Source organism: Acomys russatus, chromosome 1 (assembly GCF_903995435.1).
Source record: "Acomys russatus chromosome 1, mAcoRus1.1, whole genome shotgun sequence".
Taxonomy (NCBI): domain Eukaryota; kingdom Metazoa; phylum Chordata; class Mammalia; order Rodentia; family Muridae; genus Acomys; species Acomys russatus.
Window position 1 is genome coordinate 65,308,714 of NC_067137.1, and position 26,289 is coordinate 65,335,002.

The 26,289-nt window shown below is 41.6% G+C and overlaps 1 protein-coding gene across 13 annotated transcripts in view; it reads left to right on the top strand.

Moving 5' to 3' along the window:
* Positions 1-26,289, top strand: part of Npas3 (neuronal PAS domain protein 3) — an 845,822-nt gene that overhangs the window by 712,563 nt on the left and 106,970 nt on the right. For all 13 annotated transcript variants that reach the window (XM_051146005.1, XM_051146022.1, XM_051146014.1 and 10 more), the window contains one exon: positions 13,254-13,428. In XM_051146005.1, coding sequence (XP_051001962.1) covers positions 13,254-13,428 — 175 coding nt within the window. The remainder of the gene's footprint in view (positions 1-13,253; positions 13,429-26,289) is intronic.

Here is a 26,289-nt window from a genome sequence, read left to right on the forward strand (position 1 = left end):
GTGGCTTAGGAAACCAGTATCTGTGGCCACTGGCTGTTGTTTCACAATCTGCAACAAAACATGACAGAACTTTCCAGTTACTGAGCTGTGACTTCATCACTAGATCACAGAAATATGAAGTGTCAAGTGGGATGGGGGGGTCACTCGTCTTTGAGTTTTGGGCTTGTCCCAGCAGCGTATGTTGAGCTGTACCACTGTAACTAGACTCATGGCCAGGCAAAATGGCATCAAGCTCACTGAAGTCTCTCGGGAAATGGAAGAAATTAAATTAAACATGACAAAATATACCATGGATTTTATGCTCACCCATGAGAGGAAAAACATCTATCATTGACTAAATGTATGTAAGCATGTCAGATACAGGGATAGATATAGGATCCAGGTCTTGAGCTAGTGTTTCAGTTTTCTTTTACAATAGGACAGTTGCCACTGAAGTGCAGATTTGAGAAGAAAAATGTAAAATTCCTATAGGTGATTACACAACCCTGTTTGGTATTTTTAAAGAGGGAAAAGGTGAAGAACAGTATCGCACATCCTTCTTCTGAGGGCCAGGATCAAACACTTATTGTTTATCAAAGCCCTCTTGATTGCTTATCCCAATAGTGGTGTATACCACCCTAGCCTTTATAAACACCATATAGCCAGCTCCTGCTCTTGTCAGCTGCTCTCAGCTTTGTTGTCTAAGACAACTCTGCTTTCTGTGCAGGACTGGAACAGGTAGTTGCTGTCCCAGATGTTTTTGGTTCACAGCCACCTCAGGACATATCCATACAACTTTGGATGGTGGATAAACTGTATACACATCACCCAGGAGCTTCTCTTTTTTTATTTTATTAAATTAATTTATTCAGATTGCATCACAGTTGTTATCCCCTCACTTGTATCCTCCTGTTCCTCCCTTCCTCTTTCACCCTGTCATATGAGTTTCAATGCCTGTTTGGTGTCAGTATCTGTTATTGCTCTATCTAGCATTAATCCCAATCTCTGTAAAAATTCTCTGACTGCTTCTCCAGGCCCTTGAAATATCTTAGTAAAGGGGACAGTTATCTTACCAGGTTTCTCCACCATGTTCTAAGCTCTTAAGGCTGTAGCATGACATTTTTCAGTCATTGTATCATCATACGGGACTTGTCTTGAGTCAGCATATCGTCCTTTACCAAGCAATTGCTCTTTATTAATATTTATGTCCCTTTTCCTATTTTCTTGTTCTATTTTCTCTGCCTCCTGTGGCCACCATGATAACCATTGTAGTTGTTGTGCAGCTTCTAATACTGTTGAAATCAAACTTTTCCAATCTTGGAGAACAAGTTTGACAGTTGGAGAGATGGAGTAGAAAGGAAAAAAAAAAAAAAAAAAAAAAAGCCGAACAAACATCTTAGTGACAAATGCTTAGGGTATATGCATTATATGTCAATTTAGAGTAATTTGTTTACCACAGTTTAGAAATAGATTTGCTTCCGTTAATTCTGCCTGGCGGGTAGTCCTGACAGGTTTAAAATACACTTCAGACTCTGTGTCTTTATTTAACAATCTTAGGCTGAACTGATAACAAATTGGCGCCCCACATTGGGCACCACCTGTTTGCTCAATTTTCCTATCAATTATATTTTATTATGAACTTATTAACGAGCCTACCTCCCTAACAACCCAACTAACCCAAACAATCAGAAAAGGATATTAAAAAACACTACAATAAAACCTTAAGGCTATCAGTCCCTGGCATAGTCAGCAGGATTTCAGCAGACCAGCAATTCCGCCAAAGTTGCTGCTGGAACCAGGAGCAGCAGCTGGAACCTCCAGCCTCAGTTGGAGTCCAAAGCCTTGAAACTTTCCCTGGAGCAGTTCTCTTTAGGAGCCTCTTGAAGTGCAGGGATGAACAGCCAAAAACCAAGCCCCAACCAAAAGCCTCCTCTTCTGTTTTGGGCTCATATATATATATATATCCTCTCAGTCTGTTCAAGGCTAGTTTATACCAAGCTCCTTCACAAAGTAGTTTGACTTCTATGTGGAAAAACATCCTGCTTTCTCACATCTAAGTGGTAAACATCCTGCCCTCTTCTCGTTCCACACTTGGGATCAAAACAGAAACAGGTTTATCTTCCCTTCATCCCCTCCCCCCACCCACCTCCACTCTCTCACCCCCACTAGGACTGTGACAGAAGGGGACCTCGTCCCCCACCATATGGTCACAGACTATCAAGTCTCATCCTGATAGCCTGCTTATCTTTCTTTTGAGTGCCACCAGGCCTCCCCACCAAGGGGAAATAGTCAAATATAGGGTACCAGAGTTCATGTCAGAGTGAGTACCCGCTCTCCACACAACTGTGGAGAATGTCCTGTCCATTGGCTAGATCAGAGTAGGGTTTAATGTTTACTGCATGCATTGTTCTTGGTTGGTGCAGTAGTTTGAGCTGACCTCCCTGGGTCCAGACCTACCCGTCATGAAGTTCTTCTTATAGGTTTCTAGGACCCTCTAGATCTTTCTATTTCCCCCATTCTCTCATACTTCTCTCACCTAGAGTCCCAATATGAAGCCCCCGCATCTATCCCAATCTCCTAGTAAGTGAAGACTTTCATGGGACATCCCTTTTGGGCTAGTGTCCAATTATAAGTGAGTCTATACCATGTGAGTCTTTCTGGGTCTGGGTTAACCCACTCATTGTGATCATTTCTAGTTCCATCCATTCAGAAGCTTCTAAAAATGAAGAATGTTGGACTTTATTGCAGATCCATAGAGCTAGAATATCTAGGAGCCCAGGGCCCTGCTTTTGGGAAATCCTGGAGGGATCTGGAGAGATTTAAGTAGCAGTGACTTAAAACGCTCCTGTGATGACTTGTGCTTTTGTCATAATCTTTCTGTTTGGCATGTGTTTGTCTTAGCTCCTCACAGTACATCATAAAGTCCTTGCAGGTTGAGTACTTAATTGTAATGCCTTTTTCCCTCCACAAAGAAGTGATCAATAAGATTGGACTGACTGATTAAATCTACAAGTTCAGGTCTTTAATTTGAATAGCATCCCTGTTTCTGTTGTTTTATTCTCTTACACCTCTTCTGTCTTTCCTTGCCATTTTCTTTCTTTTTTTTTTTAAATTAATTTATTCTTGTTACATCTCAATGGTTATCCCATCCCTTGTATCCTCCCATTCTTCCCTCCCTCCCATTTTCCCATTATTCCCCTCCCCTATGACTGTTCCTGAGGGGGATTACCTCCCCCTGTATATGCTCATAGGGTATCAAGTCTCTTCTTGGCTACCTGCTGTCCTTCCTCTGAGTGCCACCAGGTCTCCCCCTCCAGGGGACATGGTCAAATGCGAGGCACCAGAGTACGTGTGAAAGTCATATCCCACTCTCCACTCAACTGTGGAGAATGTTCTGACCGTTGGCTAGATCATGATAGCCTAGTACTTTGTGTTTTAGTCCAGGATTTGGGTTCCAGGATAGTGATTTCCAACAGAAAGAAGCATTGCAAACTCCGTATGTAATTTAAAATGTTCTAGTAGCCACTTTAAAAAAGCAAATTACTTTTAATACTGTGATATTCGGTACACCTTCCCCTCCCCCCCCCCCCCCCGCCACCTTTTGGGAGGAGGTGGTGTTGTTGCTGTTGCTGCTGTTGTTGTTGTTGTTTCTTCTGCCTTGTTCTAAATCTTTAGGACCTGGTGCTAATTTTACACTTACCCATTCATTATAGTTCAGAAGCAGCCATAGTCCAAGAGTGGAACTACCATATTGGGCAGCATGGCTCATATGGAAATTCAAGAATAAGTGGCATAAGTTACTATAAGATAAAACCCCTAGTTAAAATGCCAGATTAATCATGTGTAACTAACATGTTTTCCTGGTAAGATAGAACATTGCATTCTCAAAAGGGCACAGTCTCTCACACTTACCACATTGCCCTCTCAGGTGTCTTAAGAGCACACACTATTCCAGGCTTCCAGGATGACTTGTTTCTTCTGGCCAGTGTTCCTCACTTACCAGTTCTATTTCTGCCCCACTTTGTAACAAGACCAACTCACAGCCGGTTGTTGAACATGTGTGGCTTTGGTTTCTTCCTTTAAAGCAGCACCAAGAGATGCTCAGGGTACTGTTTCACTTCAGAGAACATAGCCTCCATAGCCACAGAGAGCTACAGTTGCCAAAATGTAGTCATAGAAATGATGTACCAGGCCTGTGGTTCCAAGACAGCCAAGAGCTTCCCGAGATTTGCCTACATACATCAACACAGAAGGCTCTAGAAGGGTTAGTAATTGTTCACAGCTCAGAGGATTTTATTCCTCCTGGGTCTTTCCTTTGGATTAACGTTCAAGTTTCTTGATTTGACCTAACCATCAATTCACTTTCTCCGGCGACTAAGGTACTTAAGTCTGCCTTGCGTTTCCCTGAAAGGGAAGTTTTGGAAACTCCACAGACAGGCATGGAAAGGATGAGCACTCGGTTATCGTAAGCACAGAGCCTATGATGTGCACATGTTGATCCAGCCTGGGAAGCAAGGCGTTGGCTCAGCACAAGCCACCCTTTGGGCTGCTTTCTCAACATGTAAGAATAAATTGCTCCGCTCAGCTTGTCTGGTTACATTTCTGTTGTGTTGTTGTTGTCGTCGTCATTTTTCCCTTTCTCCTCTTTATCTTCAGTATCCCTTAAACATTATGCCTGAGCTCTTAGCAAGCAATGCCACTGGCAGTCCTTCAGAGTGTCCCTTTAAAAACTCCAGAATGATTCATTAGATTGTTTGTGTGCATTTTATTATTTCTTATGGTTTATATGATTATTATCTGTGTGCATTAACCATATCCAAGGTTTTAGTCATATAAGCCATGCTGTTTTACTGTGACTGGAATAAAAGAAAAACTGCTCTGTGTGAATTCTTAAAATATATAGAAAACCCAAGCCCAGAACTATTATAGTTTCCCTAACCCAGTTATCGTTCTCTGAACTGAAAGGGCTGTTAAATTTCAATCTTATGGGTTTTTTTTTTTATTTTGCTTTTTGTTGTTGTTCTTGTTGTTCGTAGGATCAAAAAACTGACGAGGGCAAAAATTAACTATGAGAATAATAATAATAATAATAATAATAATAATAATAATAATAATAATAATAATAATAATAATAATAATAATATATAAAAAAGTTAAAACTAGAGGTGAAGATATAGTAAAGTGTGGCTTTGCAAAGGGAATCCTGATTTAAATGGCAAATAGTGAAGCATGTAAAATTTGAGGATAATGAATTAACTATGCCAATATCAAGTATTTTATGTTGATTGGCCTCCTTACCACCAAGGTAATGAAGATGCTTTCAACGTGACAGCTTACTTCCCGTTTGATCTTCAGAAGAGTAAGATTGACTTCAGCTACTTTGTGGCTAATGCTCCTTTCTTGGCAACATTTCGCTTTTGTCTGTGATATAACCTCCCCCTGGCACCCCTTCCTCCTCCCAGTGCTGTGATACATACTGAAAAGTTGGCCTTTCCTGCCCTGCAGACCCTTTAAACTTCAAAACTCTGGCAACCTTGTAAAGCAGGTTTTAAACTCTCCTGATTTAATCACAGGCACAAATCTCTGGGCTCAGTCTTCTGATGGAGTGGCCGGCCACTCAGTGCTAAGGAAGTCACCTCTCTTCTTTTAGCTGGTACCTCTTTCTGAAAGGGAAAGACTGTGACATACCCAAGCCATCCAAAAACCACTGCTTCCAAAGTGTGCTGTGACATCAGCACACATGAGCCATGACAACGAGGTCTTGTAATGCTGCACATCATTTATTGGGTGAAAAGCGGGACAATCTCAAAGACCCTGCTGTTTATTTTGCACCCAAACCATTTCTTTAAGGATTTAAGCATTTCAGTTGGGATCCTGACTCTTCAGAACCCCCACCCGCTCCATGGAGCTTTTCTGAGTATTTAGCAATCTGTGTCAGTTAATTATGGACTGATCAGTTTACCCATCAGGAATGAGAGTCCACAGCCACTGTGCTAGTCTGAGTTCATATATGAGGCTTGCCATGTGTGCTTTCATTCCAGGTCTGTGGCAGTCTTGGGACCCTTGTCTACCCTGAGGATGAGCACACCTGGCATTCCCCTGGCACTCCCCTGGCACTCCCCTGGCACTCCTCTGGTATTCCCCCTGCCCTTCTTACCAGGTTCAGAACAGGGAGTACAGGGCGGCTCTGCATGCTGCTGTTGCCGTCTCTAGTCAGGCACTCCAGGGGTTATAGAAAAGTGAATAAAAAACAAAAATAAAATGTAGTTGGCCTCACCAATTCCCACAGGAACTGAAATGTTTATTTCTGAAGATAAAATACACACATGCGCGACGTGGTATCATCTCTCAGCTCACATTCTTCTGAGTGAAAACTCCAGTGACGCGTCGCTGAACAGAGTGGGTTCATTTTCTTATTTGATGACACTGAAAGGTTTTTCATTCCACCTCATCGTTCTGATACAGAACCTTTCTTTCTTCTTGTTCTACTAATTTATACACGTATTTCTGTAACAGACCCAAAGCTTTTACGCGTTTTTCTCCCTTCAGATAAGTCAGCAAATACATAGAATGAGACAGAGCAGTAAAGAACATCAACTTTCTGTCAAAACAGTTCATAAATATTCAGCAGAGTTCTGCAATATGTAGGAAGTTATGAAGATGGCATTAAGATACCAGTAAATCCAAAGAAAACCTATGCTAATCAAGCTATCATATCTTATTATATTTTATTCCCTTATCGCTTTATTATCCTTCAATAACACAAATGTGACCCCCTAAAAAACTGAAAATCCTAACCTGCTGGAGTGAGATAGACTTTCTACCTTATCCTGGGTCAGGGTAGTCTAACCCGTGTGTCGAGGTATCTTGGTAGATCTCATAGTCTAGCCCAGGAGACAGCTTCTAAGCCACCTGCTACCAATACATGCTCTCTCAGGGGTGACTTGCAGGCATCATTAGCATCCGCTGCACAATGGGGCGAGGTGGAAAAGGACCTAATTGAGAGTACCACTAGTCATCAATACTGCAAGGCCCTCAAGTGGAAAAATTCAAGACAGGGTTTCTCTGTGTAGCCTTGGCTGTCCTAGACTCACTTTATAAACCAGGCTGACCTTGAACTCACAGAGATCTGCCTACCTCTGCCTCCCCAAATGCTGGGATTACAAGCATGTGCCACCATGCCTGGCTCTCAAGAAAAAAAAAATTAAGTGTTTAAGGCAACTCGAAAAGAGTTGTGACATTCTATCTTAAATGGTAGGCCTTGAAATATGTTTTTTATTTATTTAAAATTCAACCCTGTATTATTTCTAAGATGAAAGTTTTTTTAAATAAAGAAATACCTGACACATGGGCTTAAAACAGTATCCTCCAGTGCGCTCTCACTGGGGGTGGTTTGCCATCACTCCTGGTCCCTTACATGTGCCAACCTTTCTCAGTCAAAAGGGCTGGGGAGCCATGTCAGGACACTGGTATAGTTAAGAAGCTCATTCCTTGCTTCAGGGGCATCAAGCCATGGCCATTGACATGTTTGCTTGAGGTTTAAAAAGACAAATTAATCACTCATTTTAGCTATCAGCGGGGCACATGGCCCCACAAGGAAAAATCAACTCAAATCATTGTATGATATATTAAATTTCCACAAAACTTAAAATAAATCAACTCATTATATGCATGCTAATAGGTCATGAAATACATTTGAGGGAAAGCTATGTAGTTTAGCTTAACTGTGGACTGTAGTTTATCTTGGACCATTGAGTAGGTATACCTAGGCAGAAAGAGTTTGGACAAAATAAGATCTTATGCTGGAGAGATGGCTCAGTGGTTAAGAGCACTGATTGCTCTTCCAGAGGACTCTGGTTCAAATCCCAGAACCCACATGTCAGCTCAAAACTTTCCATAACTCCAAGATCTGACACTCTCACATAGACATACATGCAAGCAAAACAACCATGCACATAAATAAAGCTAAAATATTTTTAAATGAGATCTCCAGATTTGGTTGTTTCTTACCCATCTTCTATCTGCAACTACCAATACTCTTTCAGTTGTTGCTGAATACTCTAAGAAATACAAGCTATTTCCCTTTTGGCATTACTCACCCCAGGCATGGTGACACATGCCTGTAATATGAATGCCACATAGGTTAAGGCAGGAGGATCATGAACCAGATAGCTCCTGTCTCAAAAACAACAACAACAAAACAGCAGGGACAACAAAATAGTGTCATTCAGCTGTGGTAAAGTTAGGCCTAGTAATCGAAGGTGGAAACAGCCATGCCTCTTTCTCCTTCTTGAGCTCAGAAAACCATTCAAAGACCTCTGGCTCTGTTTCCTGAGTTATAGAACCACCAGATATGCTGATTAAACTTACCATAAAATGAAGAGGTTCTTAAATTTTCCTAAAATGACATTTGAGCCTATCAGAATAAACCGCTAAGGGTAAAAGGCTACCGTTTTCCATCACCAAGATCCTAATGCAGGACTGAGGAAACAACCAACCAGTCATACCAGACAACTCTAAGTTTCACTCTTTGTGATCTGAAAGGATTGGTAATCATTTTTGTAGAGTATGTTTTAATTCAGATAACAAGGACATGGGGTGTGGACATTGGGAACTAACCATCTAACTGATGTTTTCCCTTAGACTGGAAACAAGATGGAAGATGACCACTAGACTCTTAAAAGAATTTCTCAAAACCTGACTTTCCCAGCGCTTGTATAATCCCATCCTCAGTCAAATTCATCTGGGTCTATAAAAGAGGGTCTAGTGATTAATGTAGCTGGCAAGGGTTTACTGGGAATGAAAACACCATGGCTCTGTATTGTAACACATTTTACAGACTGGTGCGCCACAATCATAGCGCCAGGAGTAATGCTTGGGGAAAAATGTAAGCTTGATCAAGTTAATCATACATCAAATGATCTTGTTTTAGATCTAACTCTCTACCCTTTTTAGACAACAAACACCTGTGATAGACGAGCAACATAAAACAGGGGTTGGGGGGTGAAAGTTTTAGAAGAATTAGCAACTGGAGGTTTGAAGATATCCCACTGGCATTGGGTTAGAGTTGTATTTATTTTTCCTATTCAAAATTAACATGGAGTAATGTCTGCTCATCAGGTAGCAAAGTCCCCAGTCATGATGTCATAGTGTGTCTTACAGCATAGAATTTGGTGGCAGTAATATGAACTTAGTCTGTCCTACGAGGTCAGTCTTCATAAGAAAAAATAATAATAATAAGGTTCCAGCTTAGAAAGTGGTAGACCAATTGAGTTGTAATCTGAATAAATTAATAATAATAATAATAATAATAATAACAACAACAACAATAAAAGAAAGTGGTAGACTATGGGTTTGCCAATTGGGCTGAGAGCCTCTTTCAAGCCCTGAGCATCTGGATAAACTTGGAAAAGCATTTCAATTTCTGAGAACTATGGTTTTGCCTAGTAAAGCTGGGGGTCATAATAGGCGGTTTTTAAAAGTCTCTTTCAGCTGTAAACTGTAATGCTCTGGAGACAGTACCTGGACCTGTTGGGAATATAAGATGTGATGATGAGGACAGGCAACAGTCTTGAAGCCTGGAGGTGGATGTTACACCGTGTCTGCTTTGGTGTAGATAGCCTCCTCCTGCACGTTCCTTAGGTCCAACTACAGAGCATCCTGAGTTCCAAGAGACTGGAAGGTCACCTGTCCTCAGTCCACTTCCTGAGAACTCAGTGTGCTCCTCTGAACACATGAGAGCATGGACAGAAGGTTTCAGAATCCCCTTGCTCAGCCCACCGGGCTACAAATGTTCCTTGAGAAGTGAGAGCCACTGAAAAAGACCCAAATTCTGTCTCAACTGCTAGCCCTTTCCACTATACAGGTTCTTCTCCTTTGAAATGGGGGTGAGTAGAGCAGTTTGGAAGATTTTACAAGATAAAGCAAAGCGAAGTATATGGGCATAGTAACTGCACACCTGTGCATCCTAGCTCTTTGGAAGTACTGGTAGGTACAAAGTCACCACAATTTCTAGGCTAGCCTGATTGACACAGGGAGTTCGAGGATAGTCAAAGGCTATGTACTGAGATCCTGTGTCAGGAGGAAAAGTACATCCACAGAGTAGATAGCTAATAATACTACTATTCTTGTCCTTATGCTTATGTTTCACAGGACACTGCAATTGTTATGCCCCCTGCTAGTTGAAATGATGTCCCAAGGTGACAGCACAAACCTAAGCTATGTTGGAATTCCTATTCATTTGTTCTTATCCACAAAACAGTAACAAGAGTAGGCATTTTATTTTACTACATTTACTCTCTGTGTGTATGCATGCATCTGTCTGTCAGTCTGTCTGTGCAGTCCCGTGCCATGACATATATTTAAAGCTCAGACAGCAACTTGCAGAGATTGGTTCCTTTCTTCCACCATGTAATTTCTCGGGCTCAAACCGAGATGGCAGCAAGCGCCTCCATCTGCTAAGCTATCTTGCCAAGCCAAGAGTAGGCACCTTAGAGGCTTTTATTTTTCTCGCACGGTGATTCCCCCTGCGTGGTTTAACAACTGGATTTTCAAAATAGAGCTGTGGGGCAAATAAGCCACAACTCGTCTTCTCCTTGCTCTAGAGGTCAAAACCCTGCATCCTTCCTCAGAACCAGCATTGCAGAGGTGCCTTCCACATGGAATGCACCGTGAGAGGTACCTCGTTGTCCCTGATGGCAGCTAGCTGCCAGCTTTGCAACAGAAGACTGGAGTCCAAGGAGGTTACGGGAATTGTCCAAGGCCACACAGTTGTGCAGGGAAAGCGTCTTATCTCAAATTCAGGCCATAACTCCAAGCTATGTACCTGTACCACCCACTGTGTCTATGGCCTCGGCCACAGTAAACACACGGAGGCTATGGCTGTGTCTTGTCCTCGGTGCCATCAATTTTGGGTTTTACTGTTTGGGATTTTTGTTTTCTTTTTAATTGTATCTGTGTGAGAGAGTATGGGTTTGTGCATGTGAGTGCAGTAACCTCAGAGGCCAGAAGAGAACGTCAGATGCCCCTGAAAGTAGAGTTGTAGCTCATTGTGAGTTGCCATGCGGAGGCCCTGAGTCTTGAGCTCAAACCCCTGCCAAGAGCAGACTGTGCTCTTAACTGCTGAGCCACCCTCCAGCCCCAATATTGAGTTTTCAGTGTAGAACTCCATGAGGGCGCTGAAGAAGAGGATCCTTGCTGCTATGTACAGTAGGGCATGCTGGGACTAATCTTGCTCTACAATATCAGGAAACAGCTTCCGGGAAAGGAAGGTTCTGTACCTCAAGGTAAAGCAAGTCGTAGGGACCTTGGCTACTTCTCTGTAGGGCTGGCTGGTTTACCTGACTGTTCAATAACCAACACCCTAAAAATAATGTCACTGGAGTTTTCCTCTTGTCAAAATCCATGGTGACAAGATGCAACATTGCAGGAAATACTGCAGGAACACGCTGGAACTTAAGAAGAGTGAAATGCTGTGATTGGTCCCTATGTGCAATGAGTGACTTCCTCATAGCCACTAATCCCCAAACAAAATAACCATCAAGAAATATTAAAACACACACTTTATTAGTTTCATTTCATTTCTTAATTGCGCAAAGTCAGTTTACCCATTTATTGCTGTGTGAAGTGCTTAGAGGCAAGGCACACATTAAAGGGATTATTTCCATGTAATCCCCGCCTCCCAGAGGGTAGGAGCAGATCACTGTGAATCCCAATGTGCTCTCTGTCACAATACCAAGTGGAGGAAATAGGTACCGTAAGATGATACAGTCAGTAGCCAAGTAAAGTAGGACAGTATAATTTAATAGCCACAGAAAGAACCTCATTTTCGGTAAAAGTTGGGGGAGCCTTTTCCAGGAAGAGCTGTTACCCAAACTGAATTTTCCCTTCTCCTTTCCTGGTTATGCCTTTGCTAATTGATAGATGTTGAAGATGTGTTAGCCTGTTAAGATTCTAATCAAATGACGTCTGCAAGTAGATGTGATCATCTTACCAGGACTTGGAGTGCTGAGGATAATAATGCAGCTGCGCGCTCCAGTCTCTGTGACAGTTCCCCCACCCTCCCTCCCTCCCTGGTAGGAGAAACTTGGTAGAGTTTGCAGAGAGGCTGCTACCCATTACACAGGAAACAGAGATGAGATGGGAGGAGGATTAGGTGAATACGTCCCAAGAAACTGGATGCTCTGGAAACGTCCATGGCACCCCATAGCTGGCCTGAGCACTACAAAGGACAGAGAAGCCCATTAGTGACCAAGGAAGAGCTTTTGCTTGTCCTTCTGCGGGAATGACTACCCCTGCTGTAATACCCACAATGCAAAGACATTCTGTTAGGAGCATTACACCTGGCCTCAGGAAGAGATAAAAGTCTGAGTGTGCTGAGAGCTTAAAGGTAAGGCCAGTCCTTGCTAGCACCTTCTACCCCCACCTGAAGCAGGTGACCTGGTCACAGAGGCCATGTCTGACAGCACAGAAATATTCAGGCCTCTCTCCTGATACTTCATAGCCATCCTCTGTACTTGGAGGCAGCCTCATTCAAAGACAAAATAAAACATTTTTTAAAGCCCTCAAGGAGCTTTCTACCACATATTTTATTAGATTGAAGGCAAAACAAGCTGATACCAGCAGAAAAAAAAAATGGCTGCTTCAGACCCCAGCTGACCTCTTTTGCACAGAAAATTCTCCATATGATTACAACACTAATGAGTGATATTTAATGAAAACATTATGCCTTTGCATATATTTGTAAGTGGCACTTCGTACATTTAAATTTACATAGAAGTAAAAGGATGTGTGGTTTGTTTGGTTGGTTGTTTTTTTTTTTTTTTTTTTTTTTTTTTAATGTCTTAGAAATCTGTGTATTTAAGAGAAAGACTCTCCTGTTATCTCTGGCTGTTTCTGCAACAGTTTTTATACAACGCACCAACTTCTCAGCACAAAAGCTGTAGATCTCAGTCAGTCATCCAGTGACACCAAACATGCACGTATTTGATGATGCGTGGATAAAACAGCTGAACGCAAAGCAGGCTTGTCCACATTTCACAGACCGTTTTGGCTCTACTCGAACAATACCATATGAGGGGAAAACTGGGCTAAACAATTGCTAAATACACATGAAAAAAATATTCTCACTCTTCCAAGAATCCTGAAGTATCCTAAGGTGGAGCCAAACTTGCTTCTGGGAGCCATGTTTTCCTCTCTTCTCAGGATCTCTGTCACTGTGCATTGAACATGGAAAAGCCCGTGACACCTCTCTCCCCACTTCTCTCCCTCTCCAGGTGGAGCTGACAGGCAGCAGCGTCTTTGACTATGTCCACCCTGGGGACCACGTGGAGATGGCAGAGCAGTTGGGCATGAAGCTCCCGCCTGGGCGGGGTCTCCTCTCGCAGGGCACCACAGAGGACGCGGCCAGTTCAGCATCTTCCTCCTCTCAATCAGAGACCCCTGAGCCAGGTGGGAATTGCAAACCCAATGTGTTTGCAATTGGTGGTTGGTGGGCAGGACCATCGCTGACTGAATGCGCTCAAGGTGCCCGTGTGGAGAGACTATAAATAGGGCTGAGGGTATTTAACAATTCCATGCAGCTTTCTGCCCCCTTGCAGTAATTAAATAAGGAAGAGATCTGAAAATAAGGAGACATTTTAATAAGTGTAATCCAGAGATCTCATTTCAGTTGAACAATACATCTGGAAGGTACGAACTCCTCTGGTTTCCCTTTCAAATTACTAGAAGGAGATCTGCTGGTTTGCAATACCCTCTCCCCTTTTATTCTTAGACATTTATTTATTATTCAGCAAAAACCTACCCTCTGGCAGAGGCATCTTGAACATTAGCTTGTAAAGAATTAAAAGTATTGGGGATTTGCAGAAATCTTGTTTTTCTTTTTCTCTTTCTTTTTCTTTTTAAGCATCAGAAGGTACTTGAAAGATGTGAACAGATAAATTAAGGCTAAAAAGAAAACAGAAATGGCTACATTTTAAACCGCCTTTCCACCCTCAGTATTTAATTAGATCAATTGTATAGAGGAGTGAGCAGAGGTGACATTCCTCATTGGGATTCCTTCCAGGACTCTTATAGACTTTGCATTCAGAATGTTCCCATTTTCATTGTGTTGTACTGATGATAATTTAAGTATTAGGGGAAAATCCATTTATAAATTAAACAAAATGACTTGATATCCATCAGTCCCCTAGTTCATCAAGCTGTTCAAACACGGGGAAGATTGGCTGGTCGGCCTGGGTCTTCCGAGAGCGCTGGTAATTAGATCTGCGAAGGATTTATTCTTTGCTGATTGGGGCTTTAAATTAATTGAAGTTCCACATTTGTGGTTTTGTCCTTTTTGTACTTTTTTAAAGGAGATATTTCATATTCTTGTGTGGTGGAGTGCTTGGCCAAGCAGCAGTGGTTTAAATGTTAATTTTTCTCATGAGAAGTTTAAGATTTTTAATGAATCAAGGCCTGATTTCAAGTGCGAAGTTTTATTTGCTTACTTGAGAAGTTATTTTGCACTCTTCAAAGATGCCTGCGTTTAAAACTACTTGATCTGTAGTTTTAAAACAGAATTTGCAACACAAAAGCATTGTGTTAGAGAGGAACATGAAAAGACCTGCCTTAAGATTAATATTAAAATAACTACATATTTCAAGAAAATAATTTTTCCTGCCTAGAACTAATCACAATATGTGTATTCACTGAGGGGCAAAAGAAAAAAATTATTGCCTCTCTTGGAAATATTTTAACTCCATATGGAACCGAACCCACATCTTCCCATGGAAGTTAAGGGAACCCCTGGGGTGTCTGCTACTCCTAGTGCTGGTGGGCATCCTCCATCCAGCTTCACACATGGGACAAAATATTTAAGGCTGTTCTTTACCTTTTAAAGTGAAAATAACTTTCTGGGGTAAATCCTGTGTTCTTTATACCATAGCTCACTGGCTTTACTGAATGAATATGTCCGCTAGATAATTGGCAATTTTTTTTTATTGTTAGGACACTCATAGCTGTGTGTATATGAGAAGCAGCATATGAGAAGGGCTCTCTGTTCATTTGTTGAGTGTAGACACTCAGCTGTGACACATGAGATCCATTGCGGCCTCTCTTTCTCCTGCTTCCAGGTTAGACTACAGATTCCACAGCCACTGTCCATCTACTGGCGTGTTCCTAAGAACCTCACTGCCCTCACCATCCTACCTCACTAGGTTGTGCTTAGTTGATGGCCCTCTAGGTTGTACTTGGTTGATGGCCTTCTAGGTTGTAGTTGGTTGATGGCCCTCTAGGTTGTAATTGGTTGATGGCCCTCTAGGTTGTAATTGGTTGATGGCCCTCTAGGTTGTAATTGGTTGATGGCCCTCTAGGTTGTAATTGGTTGATGGCCCTCTAGGTTGTAATTGGTTGATGGCCTTCTAGGTTGTAGTTGGTTGATGGCCCTCTAGGTTGTAGTTGGTTGATGACCTTCTAGGTTGTAGTTGGTTGATGGTCCTCTAGGTTGTAGTTGGTTGATGGCCCTCTAGCAATATGCATGCTTGCAAGAACTGAACAGAGCTCTTAGGTGTTTGATGATCACTTCAGAGAACTATCACCTTTTCAGTTAAGAAAATGAGTTTTAATTAATGCAACCTAAAGTTAAATTATGTTCCAACTGGCTTTGCTAGGGCACACAACAAACCCAGATAATATTCTGAAGAAAGACCTTTGGTAAATTCCATGCCCGCTATAAAGCACTAATACACCTAGAACAGCTCTGGGCACACTTGTAGAATCGTGTTCTCTCCTGTCACTCATTCCAGACAACTGGAGGACACACTTGCTTTATAAAAGAGACTCACCCCTGTGTTCATCTCCACCATTTTCCTTCAGACCTACTCTATCGCCTATATCAAGAACTGGTTGGAGAGTGCTGCCTTGGCCTTCCGGTAGCCGTTCTCACTAGCACTCATGAAACTCTGCCTCTCCCGCCACTTGAGAACTAGTGCCCATCAGCTACACTCCCATAAGGGAGGGCTCTCTTCCTAGGTGGTGAGTGTCACTCCCACCATTAGGAAATGCCCAACCATTTGAGCCTGCCACATCTTACAGTATTTGGTCATGTTCCATTGGGGCTTGAAAACACAACTAGATTGGCTGCTCACCTACTGGAAAGCAGCACAGGGTGCTACATGGGATGAAATATCTCCACGAATACAGTTGATTGCTCCAAGGGAATTACTTTGAAAGTGCATGTCAGGCACTACATCCCAAAGCTGCTTATGTTCCTCAGAATCTGAAAAAAAAATTTAACAAGCTTTCCTAATTCTTAATAACATGAGGGAACATTTTTGAAGGCACTTGTTCATTGCCTGGTAATCTTCTAAACTCTGATGAAACACGGATTCCTTTCTATGTACTGGTGAAATTTGGTTGGAAAAAGAATATCGATAAATGGTTATTATGGAAATGAAAGGACTAGTGGTAAGGAATTTTTCCGACACCCTGATGTGTGCAGTGTAGCATTGCTAAATGACTAAAATCTAAATAACACTTGGCATTATAATAAAAGGAAATAAGTGACTAAAGCCATTTCAAGGCAGTGACGCTGTGCCATGATAGCAATTCTGTTTCCCTGAGCTGCCAACCCTCTGATTGTCTTGTCTTAACTCAGTCTCAAGATAATGGGGTGGCGGGGGCATGGGGGGGGGCGTTGGCAGGAATCTGTTGACTTGACAGCAAGCCCAAATAAATATTTTATATGTGTGCATGCTTACAGATCATTTAGTAAATATATTATTTCCTTTAGAGAAACCTTAAGTCAAGCATTAGAAAAATAAATGGGTACCCTGGCTTTTAAAAGCCCTGAATGTCCAGAGCACCTTTGGGGGAGGTAGATTGGAATATCCTAAAAGAGGATGCTTTTCACGATGCGGCAGGCAGTCATTTCTCCTGCAAGCTCTGACAGCATGGGAGGCCAGACTCTCTATGCATGTTGTGTGCATGGCGGCGGTTTCCCTGTGTAGATCTGCCTGTGCTTTTTTCATTGCTCTTAATGATGCTACATCATAGGGATTATGAACCCTCTCTTCTTTCCATAAATCTCGATGCTGGGCATTCCAGACGCTTAGTAAACAGAAAGGCAGCTTCTCCCACAAATCCTGGAGGAACTTTAAAAATCTCCTATTCTGAAGACAGAGTTCTTTGAGTTGCCATAAAATGGTATTTTTATTCATCCTTCCTGTTAATATAATATAGCTTTTAAAATTATAAAATTAATTTATAGTCACTATGAAAACTTCAGAATATGCAGAAGAGAAAGGGAAAGGAGACAGCCAATACTGACTGCTATTTAGAAATAGCCATTGTTCATACAAGGGCATTACACAGCCTTGTAGATTCCATCTCTCTTCCTGTAGGCTCAGTAGAGCATGCTTCTTGACTTTTGTTTTGTATATTTTCCGAAGTAAGATCCTACTATTCATCCTTCTGGTAGCCTGCTTTTTCAGGCAACCTCACAAGCATCTTTCTGCATCATATTTCTCTCTTCAAAATGAAATCTCCTCTGTCTCCAGCAGTTTGCCTCCTATGCGATAGCTATCAGCGCCTGTGGTAGGACTTCTGTCAGGAGCAACAGAGCCAGACCCTGCTTGGGAAGAATTCAGTGAGGATAAGAGGCTCTTGTAGCTTATTGGATGGGTGTGAGTTCGTAGGAGGAGAAATCAATACCACACTAGGATTTAGACAATTTAGCAAAATAGATGAGACAGTATTTGGGGTGAAGAATAACTGTAGCTGCACGGCTAACCACTGGTTGTCTAAAGCATAGGCTATCATGGTTTGTCTCACATTTCAGGCAAAATCTAGTCTGTTTTGTGGGCTGAAAGAGCCACTGGTATAAGCTCCATGCCTACAATGCCTGTTCTGTGTCCTCAATGCGGCTGGAAGGGATGGAACGGGAGGGCATTTATGGAGATGGAAATTACCATCACTCTTTGTGTGTATCAGCCACAATGCACGGCTGAAGATGATCAAGTCCTCCATCTATAAAAAAGGGACTTGAGTCCTGACATCACTGGATGATTTTCAAAAAATAAAAAAGATAAAATTAAAGAAGCAAATGACAATAAATAACAACAAAAAAATAAAATTATCTGAAGATCAGGTCAATATTTTACTGCCTGGATATCAGATATACATGTAGTTTAATGTGTGAATTATTTATCATCTGGTTTGTGGTGGGGTGTTTTGTTTTGTTTGTTTTGTTTTAGATTGGTTCCAATTTCCTACCAATGAACTGAATCTAGAAGTTAGACAAGGGAAACCATCTCACTAAGCTCACATTCGGCCTCAGTCCCTAGACAATGTGACTGTATCCACAGCACTGTCTGCTGTACTGCAAATGTCAAACAGAAGGTGTAATGGATTTAATATTAGCGCTGGCCAAGGTGTTGAGGGAGCTGTTAATAATGTCACTCCAGTTATTGATCGGAAGCCTTTAAAAATCAGAGAAAAGTGAGAGATCCTCTACTGGGGAAAGACACTCAGTGACTGGTTTTTATTGCCAATATATGTCTACATATAGAGTGGCGAATCCCTGGAATTATGTTATTGTCATTAATCTGTGTGAGATATTTTTGGAATCGTTACATGGTAAGATAATATCATGGAGGCCATTCTGAATGTTAGTGATTAGGCAAGTCCTCTTGGACACAAATAAACTTCAAGTTTTGTATGGTGACTTCAGCGTTCGTGCAACTTGTCACATAATGGGTTCTTAGCTCATGGTGACAAGGTCATAGCCACTGGACGTATAAACCACAAACTCTATACCACTCTTCTTTTGTCTTTCAAAAACTCTGGAGACAAGCCTTGGCATGACTAAGTTAAGATGGAAATGGATTTTGTTCTTGCAGTTAGGGATCATCATTGCAGAAAGTTAATCCTTCCATCTAATAGTAGTTTATATGCAATAAAATCCCTGCTTTTCATATTCCCAAACTAATAAGTGGAAATTAAAATTTATAATTTATGTTGAATGTTTATCAAACTGTAAATACACATTTAATTCCTTTCGGGTTTCACTCAACATAAACAGAGATAAATCCATCAGATAACGCAGGACAGTCATCTCTGTTGGCCTGAGTATGAAGTGCATTGACATTGGCACTCCAGCACTTATCTTACCAAGTTCCCAGTCCCTCAACCTTGCTTGACACATGTTAATTCCCAGGTGCCCCTGTACATGCCAAGTATCACAGTAACATCCTAACAAATCTTTTACATAATCCAAAGATACCAACACTTATAGCTAAGTTGAAAGTTTACTGAAAAATTTTAACTATGTCATTGTTATTTTGAAATAGAATATAAAGTATTTTCACAGCAGTCCTCAATGTGAGGCACACTGTAGGAAGAAGCCCTCTGTAAGCTCAATACTCAAGAGGAACAAACAAGTAGTTGGAAAGTTTGAGGCCAGTAATATCTGTTTTGGTGAGACCAAGGCTGGTCTAGGTTAAACGATACCACCTCTCAAGAGAAAGGAAACAGAAACAGCAGCCAGTACTTTGACTAGGTCTGCCTTGCCAAATTCAGAGTAATTCTTTTGCCTCAAAAAAAAGCTTACCTTGATGGAGTATCGTTTTTTTCCCTGCAGAAAGTAGGCTATTTTTAAATGTCACCTTTATCCCCAGCTAAGCTAAACAAGACCACCTGGAACAGCCACCGAAGGGAAAATTTCCCCCCACCTCCCCGCACCTCTTCCTGCATTCAGACAGAGGCCCACTAACCCCCTTAGTGTGTGTTCACCCCTGCTGTGCGGCTTGTCACATATGATATGAAAATTCACAAGGCAGGCTCATACTTCCACAATCTTACAAGGAGGAACAAAAGAAAAATAAGTCAAAATATTCTTCCTACCAGGCCTCTGGCCCAGTCAGTAACCAAGTGCCGCCCTTCCAGGCCAGTTCACAGGATACACAGCTGCAGCACCAAGCATCCTTTGAGACCTAATACTTTGAAATCAGCACTGGTGATTCCTTCTCCATAGAAGGCAGCTTCCCTTTCACTCCCAGAAAAGATCTTGGATCCCATCATGACTCTAAATACCATTCGGAAATTAACTTCCAAAGTTCAGATCTCAGTAATTCTAGTTAAAATAAATATATATAAATATATATATGGTGTGTGCACATGCGTGTGTATTTGTGTTTGTGTGTATGTTTGTGTATATACATACATATGTATATATATGAATTTTATACAAATGAGTATAATGATATTTTCAGAGCTCATTTTATTCAACAACAGAAACAAAGACATCTTACCAGTTATAAAATAGGTTTACTCCATGTATGTCTGTGTATATATTCATGTATATTTACATGAACATGTGTATGTATGTATGTGTGTTTGTATTTATGCATATTTTCTCCTAACACAATCTAGTAAAATGGTTTAGGAAATTGTTTCTTAAACCCATTTTTTGTAAATTCCCTTAAATAGCTTTCCAGGTTGTAATTTTTCCTTCCATTTACCTATAATGATAAGGGGCACATTTTTCAAGTTTCTAAAATGAAACCTAATACAAGTTGTTAATGATGACATGTTCTGCCCATTAAAAAATGTGGACGTCTTTGCACTGGATAATTAAAAATTATAGATTCTATAGCTGTTGCTTTGAAGAAAGCACAAGTTATTTGCTTTTAATACATATCACTGCACAGAAATTTCATCCCTGTCCAAATTATACCGTTCTGAATTCTTCATCTGCACTAAACAGCGTCCGTACAAAGGATCAGTTACCTGGCATTGACTGAGCTTTGCAGGGTGCACACATCAGAAGAGGCAGAGCTGGCTGGAAACCATTTCCACCCCTAGTGAGCAATTTACTCATGATTGCTTGGGGAAAATACTGGAAATATTGCTTCTGTGTAAAGTTTGCAACTTCCAGTTGTCAGCTCTTTGCCAAGCAGTTATTCCCAAGTATAGCTTTAGTGTACCGTGCACTCTGGCCACAGTGACCATGGTGGCATTCTAACCATGCGTGGTGTATGCTGGGCACCCTAACTGCTAATTATGGGAGTTAATTCACACCAGATCCCCCTGAGGTAGGTCAGTGTGTTATACTTGTTCTACAGCTGGGGGGAAAGTGATGGAAATTCTAAGCGGCTTTATCCAAGCCACACAGGTTAGATTTATCAGCCAAGATGAAAAGAAAAAGTACAATATTAATGTTGAAGTAGGTAGGAAGTCAGACAATAGATGAGGAGGGCGATGAGGTGTCAACAGGGGAGGACTCAAACTAGAGGAATTCTCTCCAAAGGGACTCTAAAGTCCAAACAGAAGCCTAATTATCCCTTTATATGTATATTTCATTGAGCTAAAATACTTTTTAATAATAGAGTATCTTGGGGGGGAACATCCACCTAGTCTTTTTCTTTGCTTTCATCTCTACAATAAAAATCTTTATCAACAGCGAACAGTAACACCTGAATAAAACACAAGCAAGATCCAACTCTGAATCCCTTGATCCACATTCCCGGTGTGACCCCAGTCAGGAGCACAGCCAAAACTGTGTGTGTCCTCTCAAAACTGTGCGCTCTCAAAACTGTGCGCTCTCAAAACTGTGCACTCTCAAAACTGTGTGTGCAGCCTTGACCCTACCCCAACCAGCACTGGGCATGGCTCTGTGCAACTTCTTCATTCTCTTCCTTCTAGAACAAGTCACCAAGGCAGGTTTGAGATAGACAAAGAACAACAGTGTCCAAGATGTCAGCTGATAAGACACAGTCCTGGTGTTTTAGGACCCTCTAGAAACAATACCCAATTTCTACTGATTTACAGAATCAGGTGGTGGGAGGCAAGGGGGACTTTAGGGTTTTTTTTTTTTTTCTCTAGCTATTATTAGCCAGAGTGAAATGTCATTCAAGATCCAGGCCCACTTGATAATATAGTGTAGTATAGATAATTCAGCAACTACTGACTGAATATCATGTTTCAGACAGAGGATACAGAGATTAAGGCCCCTGCATTCTGATAGCTGACCATTTTGTGAAGGGGACATGTGAGATCCTTACACAGTGCAAGCACGTAGAGCGGACAGGCGAGCACTGTAGAGTTATGAGGAAGACAACACTGGAGCATGCACTGGAAGAAGTACATGGCCAGCTTCAATATGCCCAGCCATGTGTCAACCCTGGCTATCAGAGGCCTTGCTGACCATGACCAGAGTCTGTTGTGTTTGTTTCTGTTCCTTTCTTTCATTAGGTTGACCTAAGCTTGACCAAATCCTACCTGGGGCACAGGTCTGGGACATGAGACTCCCTCTGACTGATGTTTCCAGGCTACAGAGAGATATTTTGAAAAGGAAGAGTCCTCAACCAGCCTCCCTTCCACCATACATGGGTCAGTTTTGCAAACTAAAATTCAGGGCATCCTGGCTTGGACACCTGTATTGACTCTGGAGTTTTTCCCCTTAAGGCACAGATTTTGCAAGCAATGCCACAATAATAACAGCTATTTATTGGTGCCATGAGTATGCTTTGCCCACAAACTCCCATTCTATAAGAGGGTACATGTCTAAGTATTTTTATTTCTCAAAATGATCTCCAAATGGCCCTCCTAGGTAGCTGCTGAGCATACAAGGGGAAACTCCCATCGTCACTACATGGAGTCACAGTCAACAGCCAGTGGAAACTAGAAAATATGTTGTAGCATAGGGAAACAAAGAGCAGCTCAGTGTCAGTGACTAGCTTTGACTAGGAGGGAGAATGGCTCGACCCTACTAAAGAAGCCAATGTCCGAGCTGAGAGACAGAGATGCTGTTCATGACACTTGCCCACACAGTGCAGTGCCATGAGGATGCTGCCCTATGGGGCAGAAGGGAGCCCCAGCATCCTGGATAAAATAAAGATGCATTTTATCCTGAAGGGAGCAGATCAGTGAGCACCTAAAGTACCAGCCACTCTGCCAGTCCTAGACTATGCATGGCAGAAGCCAGTGCCTCATGAGACATCATCAAGATGGTAGCCTTCTCTTCTCTTTCCTATTTTACAAATGGACAATTAAAGGGGGGGTTATTTATTTATTTATTTGTTTGTTTGTTTGTTTGTTTGTTTTAGCACATAGAAGCCTTAAAGCTATTAGGTGGAAAGTGTAGGCTTTGGATCCAAAGCATCCTGGCTCAATACTGACTGCCACCCATTCATTCCTCTAAAGTGCACCTCCACATAGCTGTCCACCTCTCACCTGAGATCACCACCTGGGAGCACCCATCATCCTCCGCTCCTGAATGGCCTTGTTTCTATTTTCAAACTCTGACACCTAGTACATGGGTGGCCTTGAGCAAATTAATTTAATTATATGTGCCTCGGTATCCCCCATTATGAAATTTTAACCCTCTGTTCTAGATTGAATACAGGACTAGAGCTAATCCCCACTGGATTTTCTCTATACACGAGTTCAAATATGAGCCTCCTGTGAGGGTGCAATGAATTAATCAAGCAAAAGTCTTAGTATGATATGTAGTGTTCAGTGAACAGTGTCATTGATTCTGATGAACTACACAAATTGTTATCTCATTTATTCTTTAGAGAAAGTATGCTCATGGCTTTAATGACAGGAAGTTGGAAGTTGTCTGCTCATGAAAGGCTTGAATTCAGATTTCACTGGCATTGTGCATTTGCTACCTGACTTAAGGGATTTGAATTCTACATGAGATACAGAATACCAAAGAGATGCTTCTGAACTCCCATCACCTGCAATGCACTGGCTTGATTTATAGATTCTCACACCAATATCTCACACACAATCATTCACTCATTCATGCTTGTTTATTTGTATGAGTTATGGCCTGCATATGTGTGTGTATTGCATGTGTTTCTGGTGCCCATGAGGGTCAGAAGAGAGAATGAAATCCCTGGGACTGGAGTTACAAATAGTTCTAAGCTGCCACATGGGTGCTGGGAATCAAACCTGTGTCCTGGGCAAGAGCAACAAATGCTCTTAACTGCTGAGCCATCTCTCAAGCCATCAATACCCGTTTTGGGTTTTTTTGTTTTTGTTTTTGTTTTTTTTTTAAGCATAACTGAGATGTGCAATCCTTATTCTCAGAAGTCCATGCCACTATTCCAGGATTCTACACACTATCTTCGCCCTCTGTGCTCTTGGCTAAAGCTAGCTCAGACACTGCCTAGTTCTTCTTTGGAATCGACCTGCATGCCTGTCTCCTCAGGTGTGCAGCTTCCAGGCTGACCTACTAGAATGCAGCCTGCTTATGACGCGATGGTTTGGCGGTTACCTAGCACATCTGACATACCTGACTGACGTCATCCCTCTTCTTCTGGCTGGCCCACTGTTGTGGAGCCATAGCCACAACATGGACTGTGCTTCACAAAAGACTAAGTGACCCAGAATCAGATTTAGACTTAAAGCTCTTTTTAGTGTCAAATCAGATTTCATGAAGCCCGCTGGTCTGTGCTGAGGAACAGGATGGAGGACTTGGGATTGGCTTGAACTTTAAATAAATAAATCAATTTATTTCGTGTGGGAGGGCCTCAGCTCCTCACTAATCTTGAGAGCTGAAATGAATGTTGGTCTGGTAGAATTGCCTCGGTAAAAGCAAGAAAGCTGCCCAGATGCCCTGGCCATAGGTACTATATCTGGACTTAAATAAATAAATTAAGAAACTCATTTCACATAGGCCACCAGGCAGTCATGAGATGTTAATGACTTTTAGTCACTGCCAACCTGGACAAAATTCAAGCCAATGACCTATGGGTGAAAGGCTCTATATATCCCATTACCAGTCCCCTGAGCCATCCAGCCGCCCCTGACAAGGTATTTTATCATACTGAGTCCAGTGCAGTACAATAGTCCAAATTCCTGTGCCATCAGGAAATCTTCTTCTATTTTAAATGTATAAAAAAAAGCACATCAAAGCAGAAAACCTAGTTCTTCAAATAAAGGAGTAGTTTCGATTGAAAAAGAAAAAAAAAATCTTTTGGAAGAAGGGAGATACGAGTGTACACACATGCACGGTGTAGAGTGCTACTATGAAGTCCAGGATTTCCCATCTTCTTTATTCTACTGTACACTTGACTCTGCTTCTGAATATTTAGTAAAATGGCATATTTTGGAGTTCCATTTAAAAAGAGTCATTAGTTAGTTTCGGTTTAACATTTGAATATAACTGATTTGTTAAAACCACAGTGCCTTCTCTCCTGGCTTGTTTTTAAGTGTCATAAATAAATGACTTCACTGTCCCACAAGACAAATGTTCTTTAATCATCTAATGCACTCATTTATCCTAAGCCTTAACCTTAGTCCTAAATTAAGTCTGTTGCGAAAACATAACTTCATCTAAAAACACCCATCAATCCTACACGGTTTTGATAAGCACATTTAAAAAACATAAACAACCAGACAGTTGTCAGTCTGGGCGAAGGCCGGGCCCGTGACAGAGTTGTTCTCCAGCATTCCTAGTTCGTGTCACACCAACAGCACGACAGACTAGAGCAGGCTTGCACGTCTGCTGACAGTTTATATTTTGAAATTGTAGAGTAGGATATAGTTTACAAGAATGTAAAATAAAACAGACCAAAATAATAATAATAACCCTTTCATACCAGAGTTGGTGTTTTGCTTGTTTTGAGAAAATATTAATAATTTGACATTAAAATTTCATGATCCCATAGTTAGTAAATTGCATGTCATGCCTCTGATTAATTTTCATTTGCTCACGGTCCTAAAAGTCTGTCAAAGAACCTGGCTGTTCAGAGCTCAGACATGAGTAATGAAGACCGAAGGGTCTGGCACGAAGAGGCGAAGTGAGAGTGTAGACCCTCAACTAAGTTGAGCCCTCAGTAAGTACCTAGAACTGAGAACCTGTGGTTTGGTGGGATGTAGCTTTGATGGGCAGCCAGTCTCACTCCAGATCTGTTCTTAGGCCTCTCTTTTGCGTGCTACCTTTCTGTAGTAGAGCAAACCAGACCTTTGTGGGTTTGTTTTGTTTTGCTCTTACTGGCTTTCTTATGTCCTGCAAAACTATTACCACAGAGCCCCATGGGGTTGTAAGATACTCCCTTCCCCCAGCCCCAACTGAGGCTTTAATTTTTTTTTTTTAATAGATAAGAGCATTCAGCAAATAGCTACATTGAGAATAAACTCAAAAATTATCACCAAGGCCCTTCCTCTGGCATAATTTGTCAAATCTGCTGATAGGGAACAAATTCTATTCATAAAGATTTTATTTGGGGGGGCACCTCTTGTGATTTGGTAGCAATTCAATTATAGTTTTGTGAGATAGTGAGCCCAGAGAGGGAATCCAGACTGACAAGAAATATGACAGGA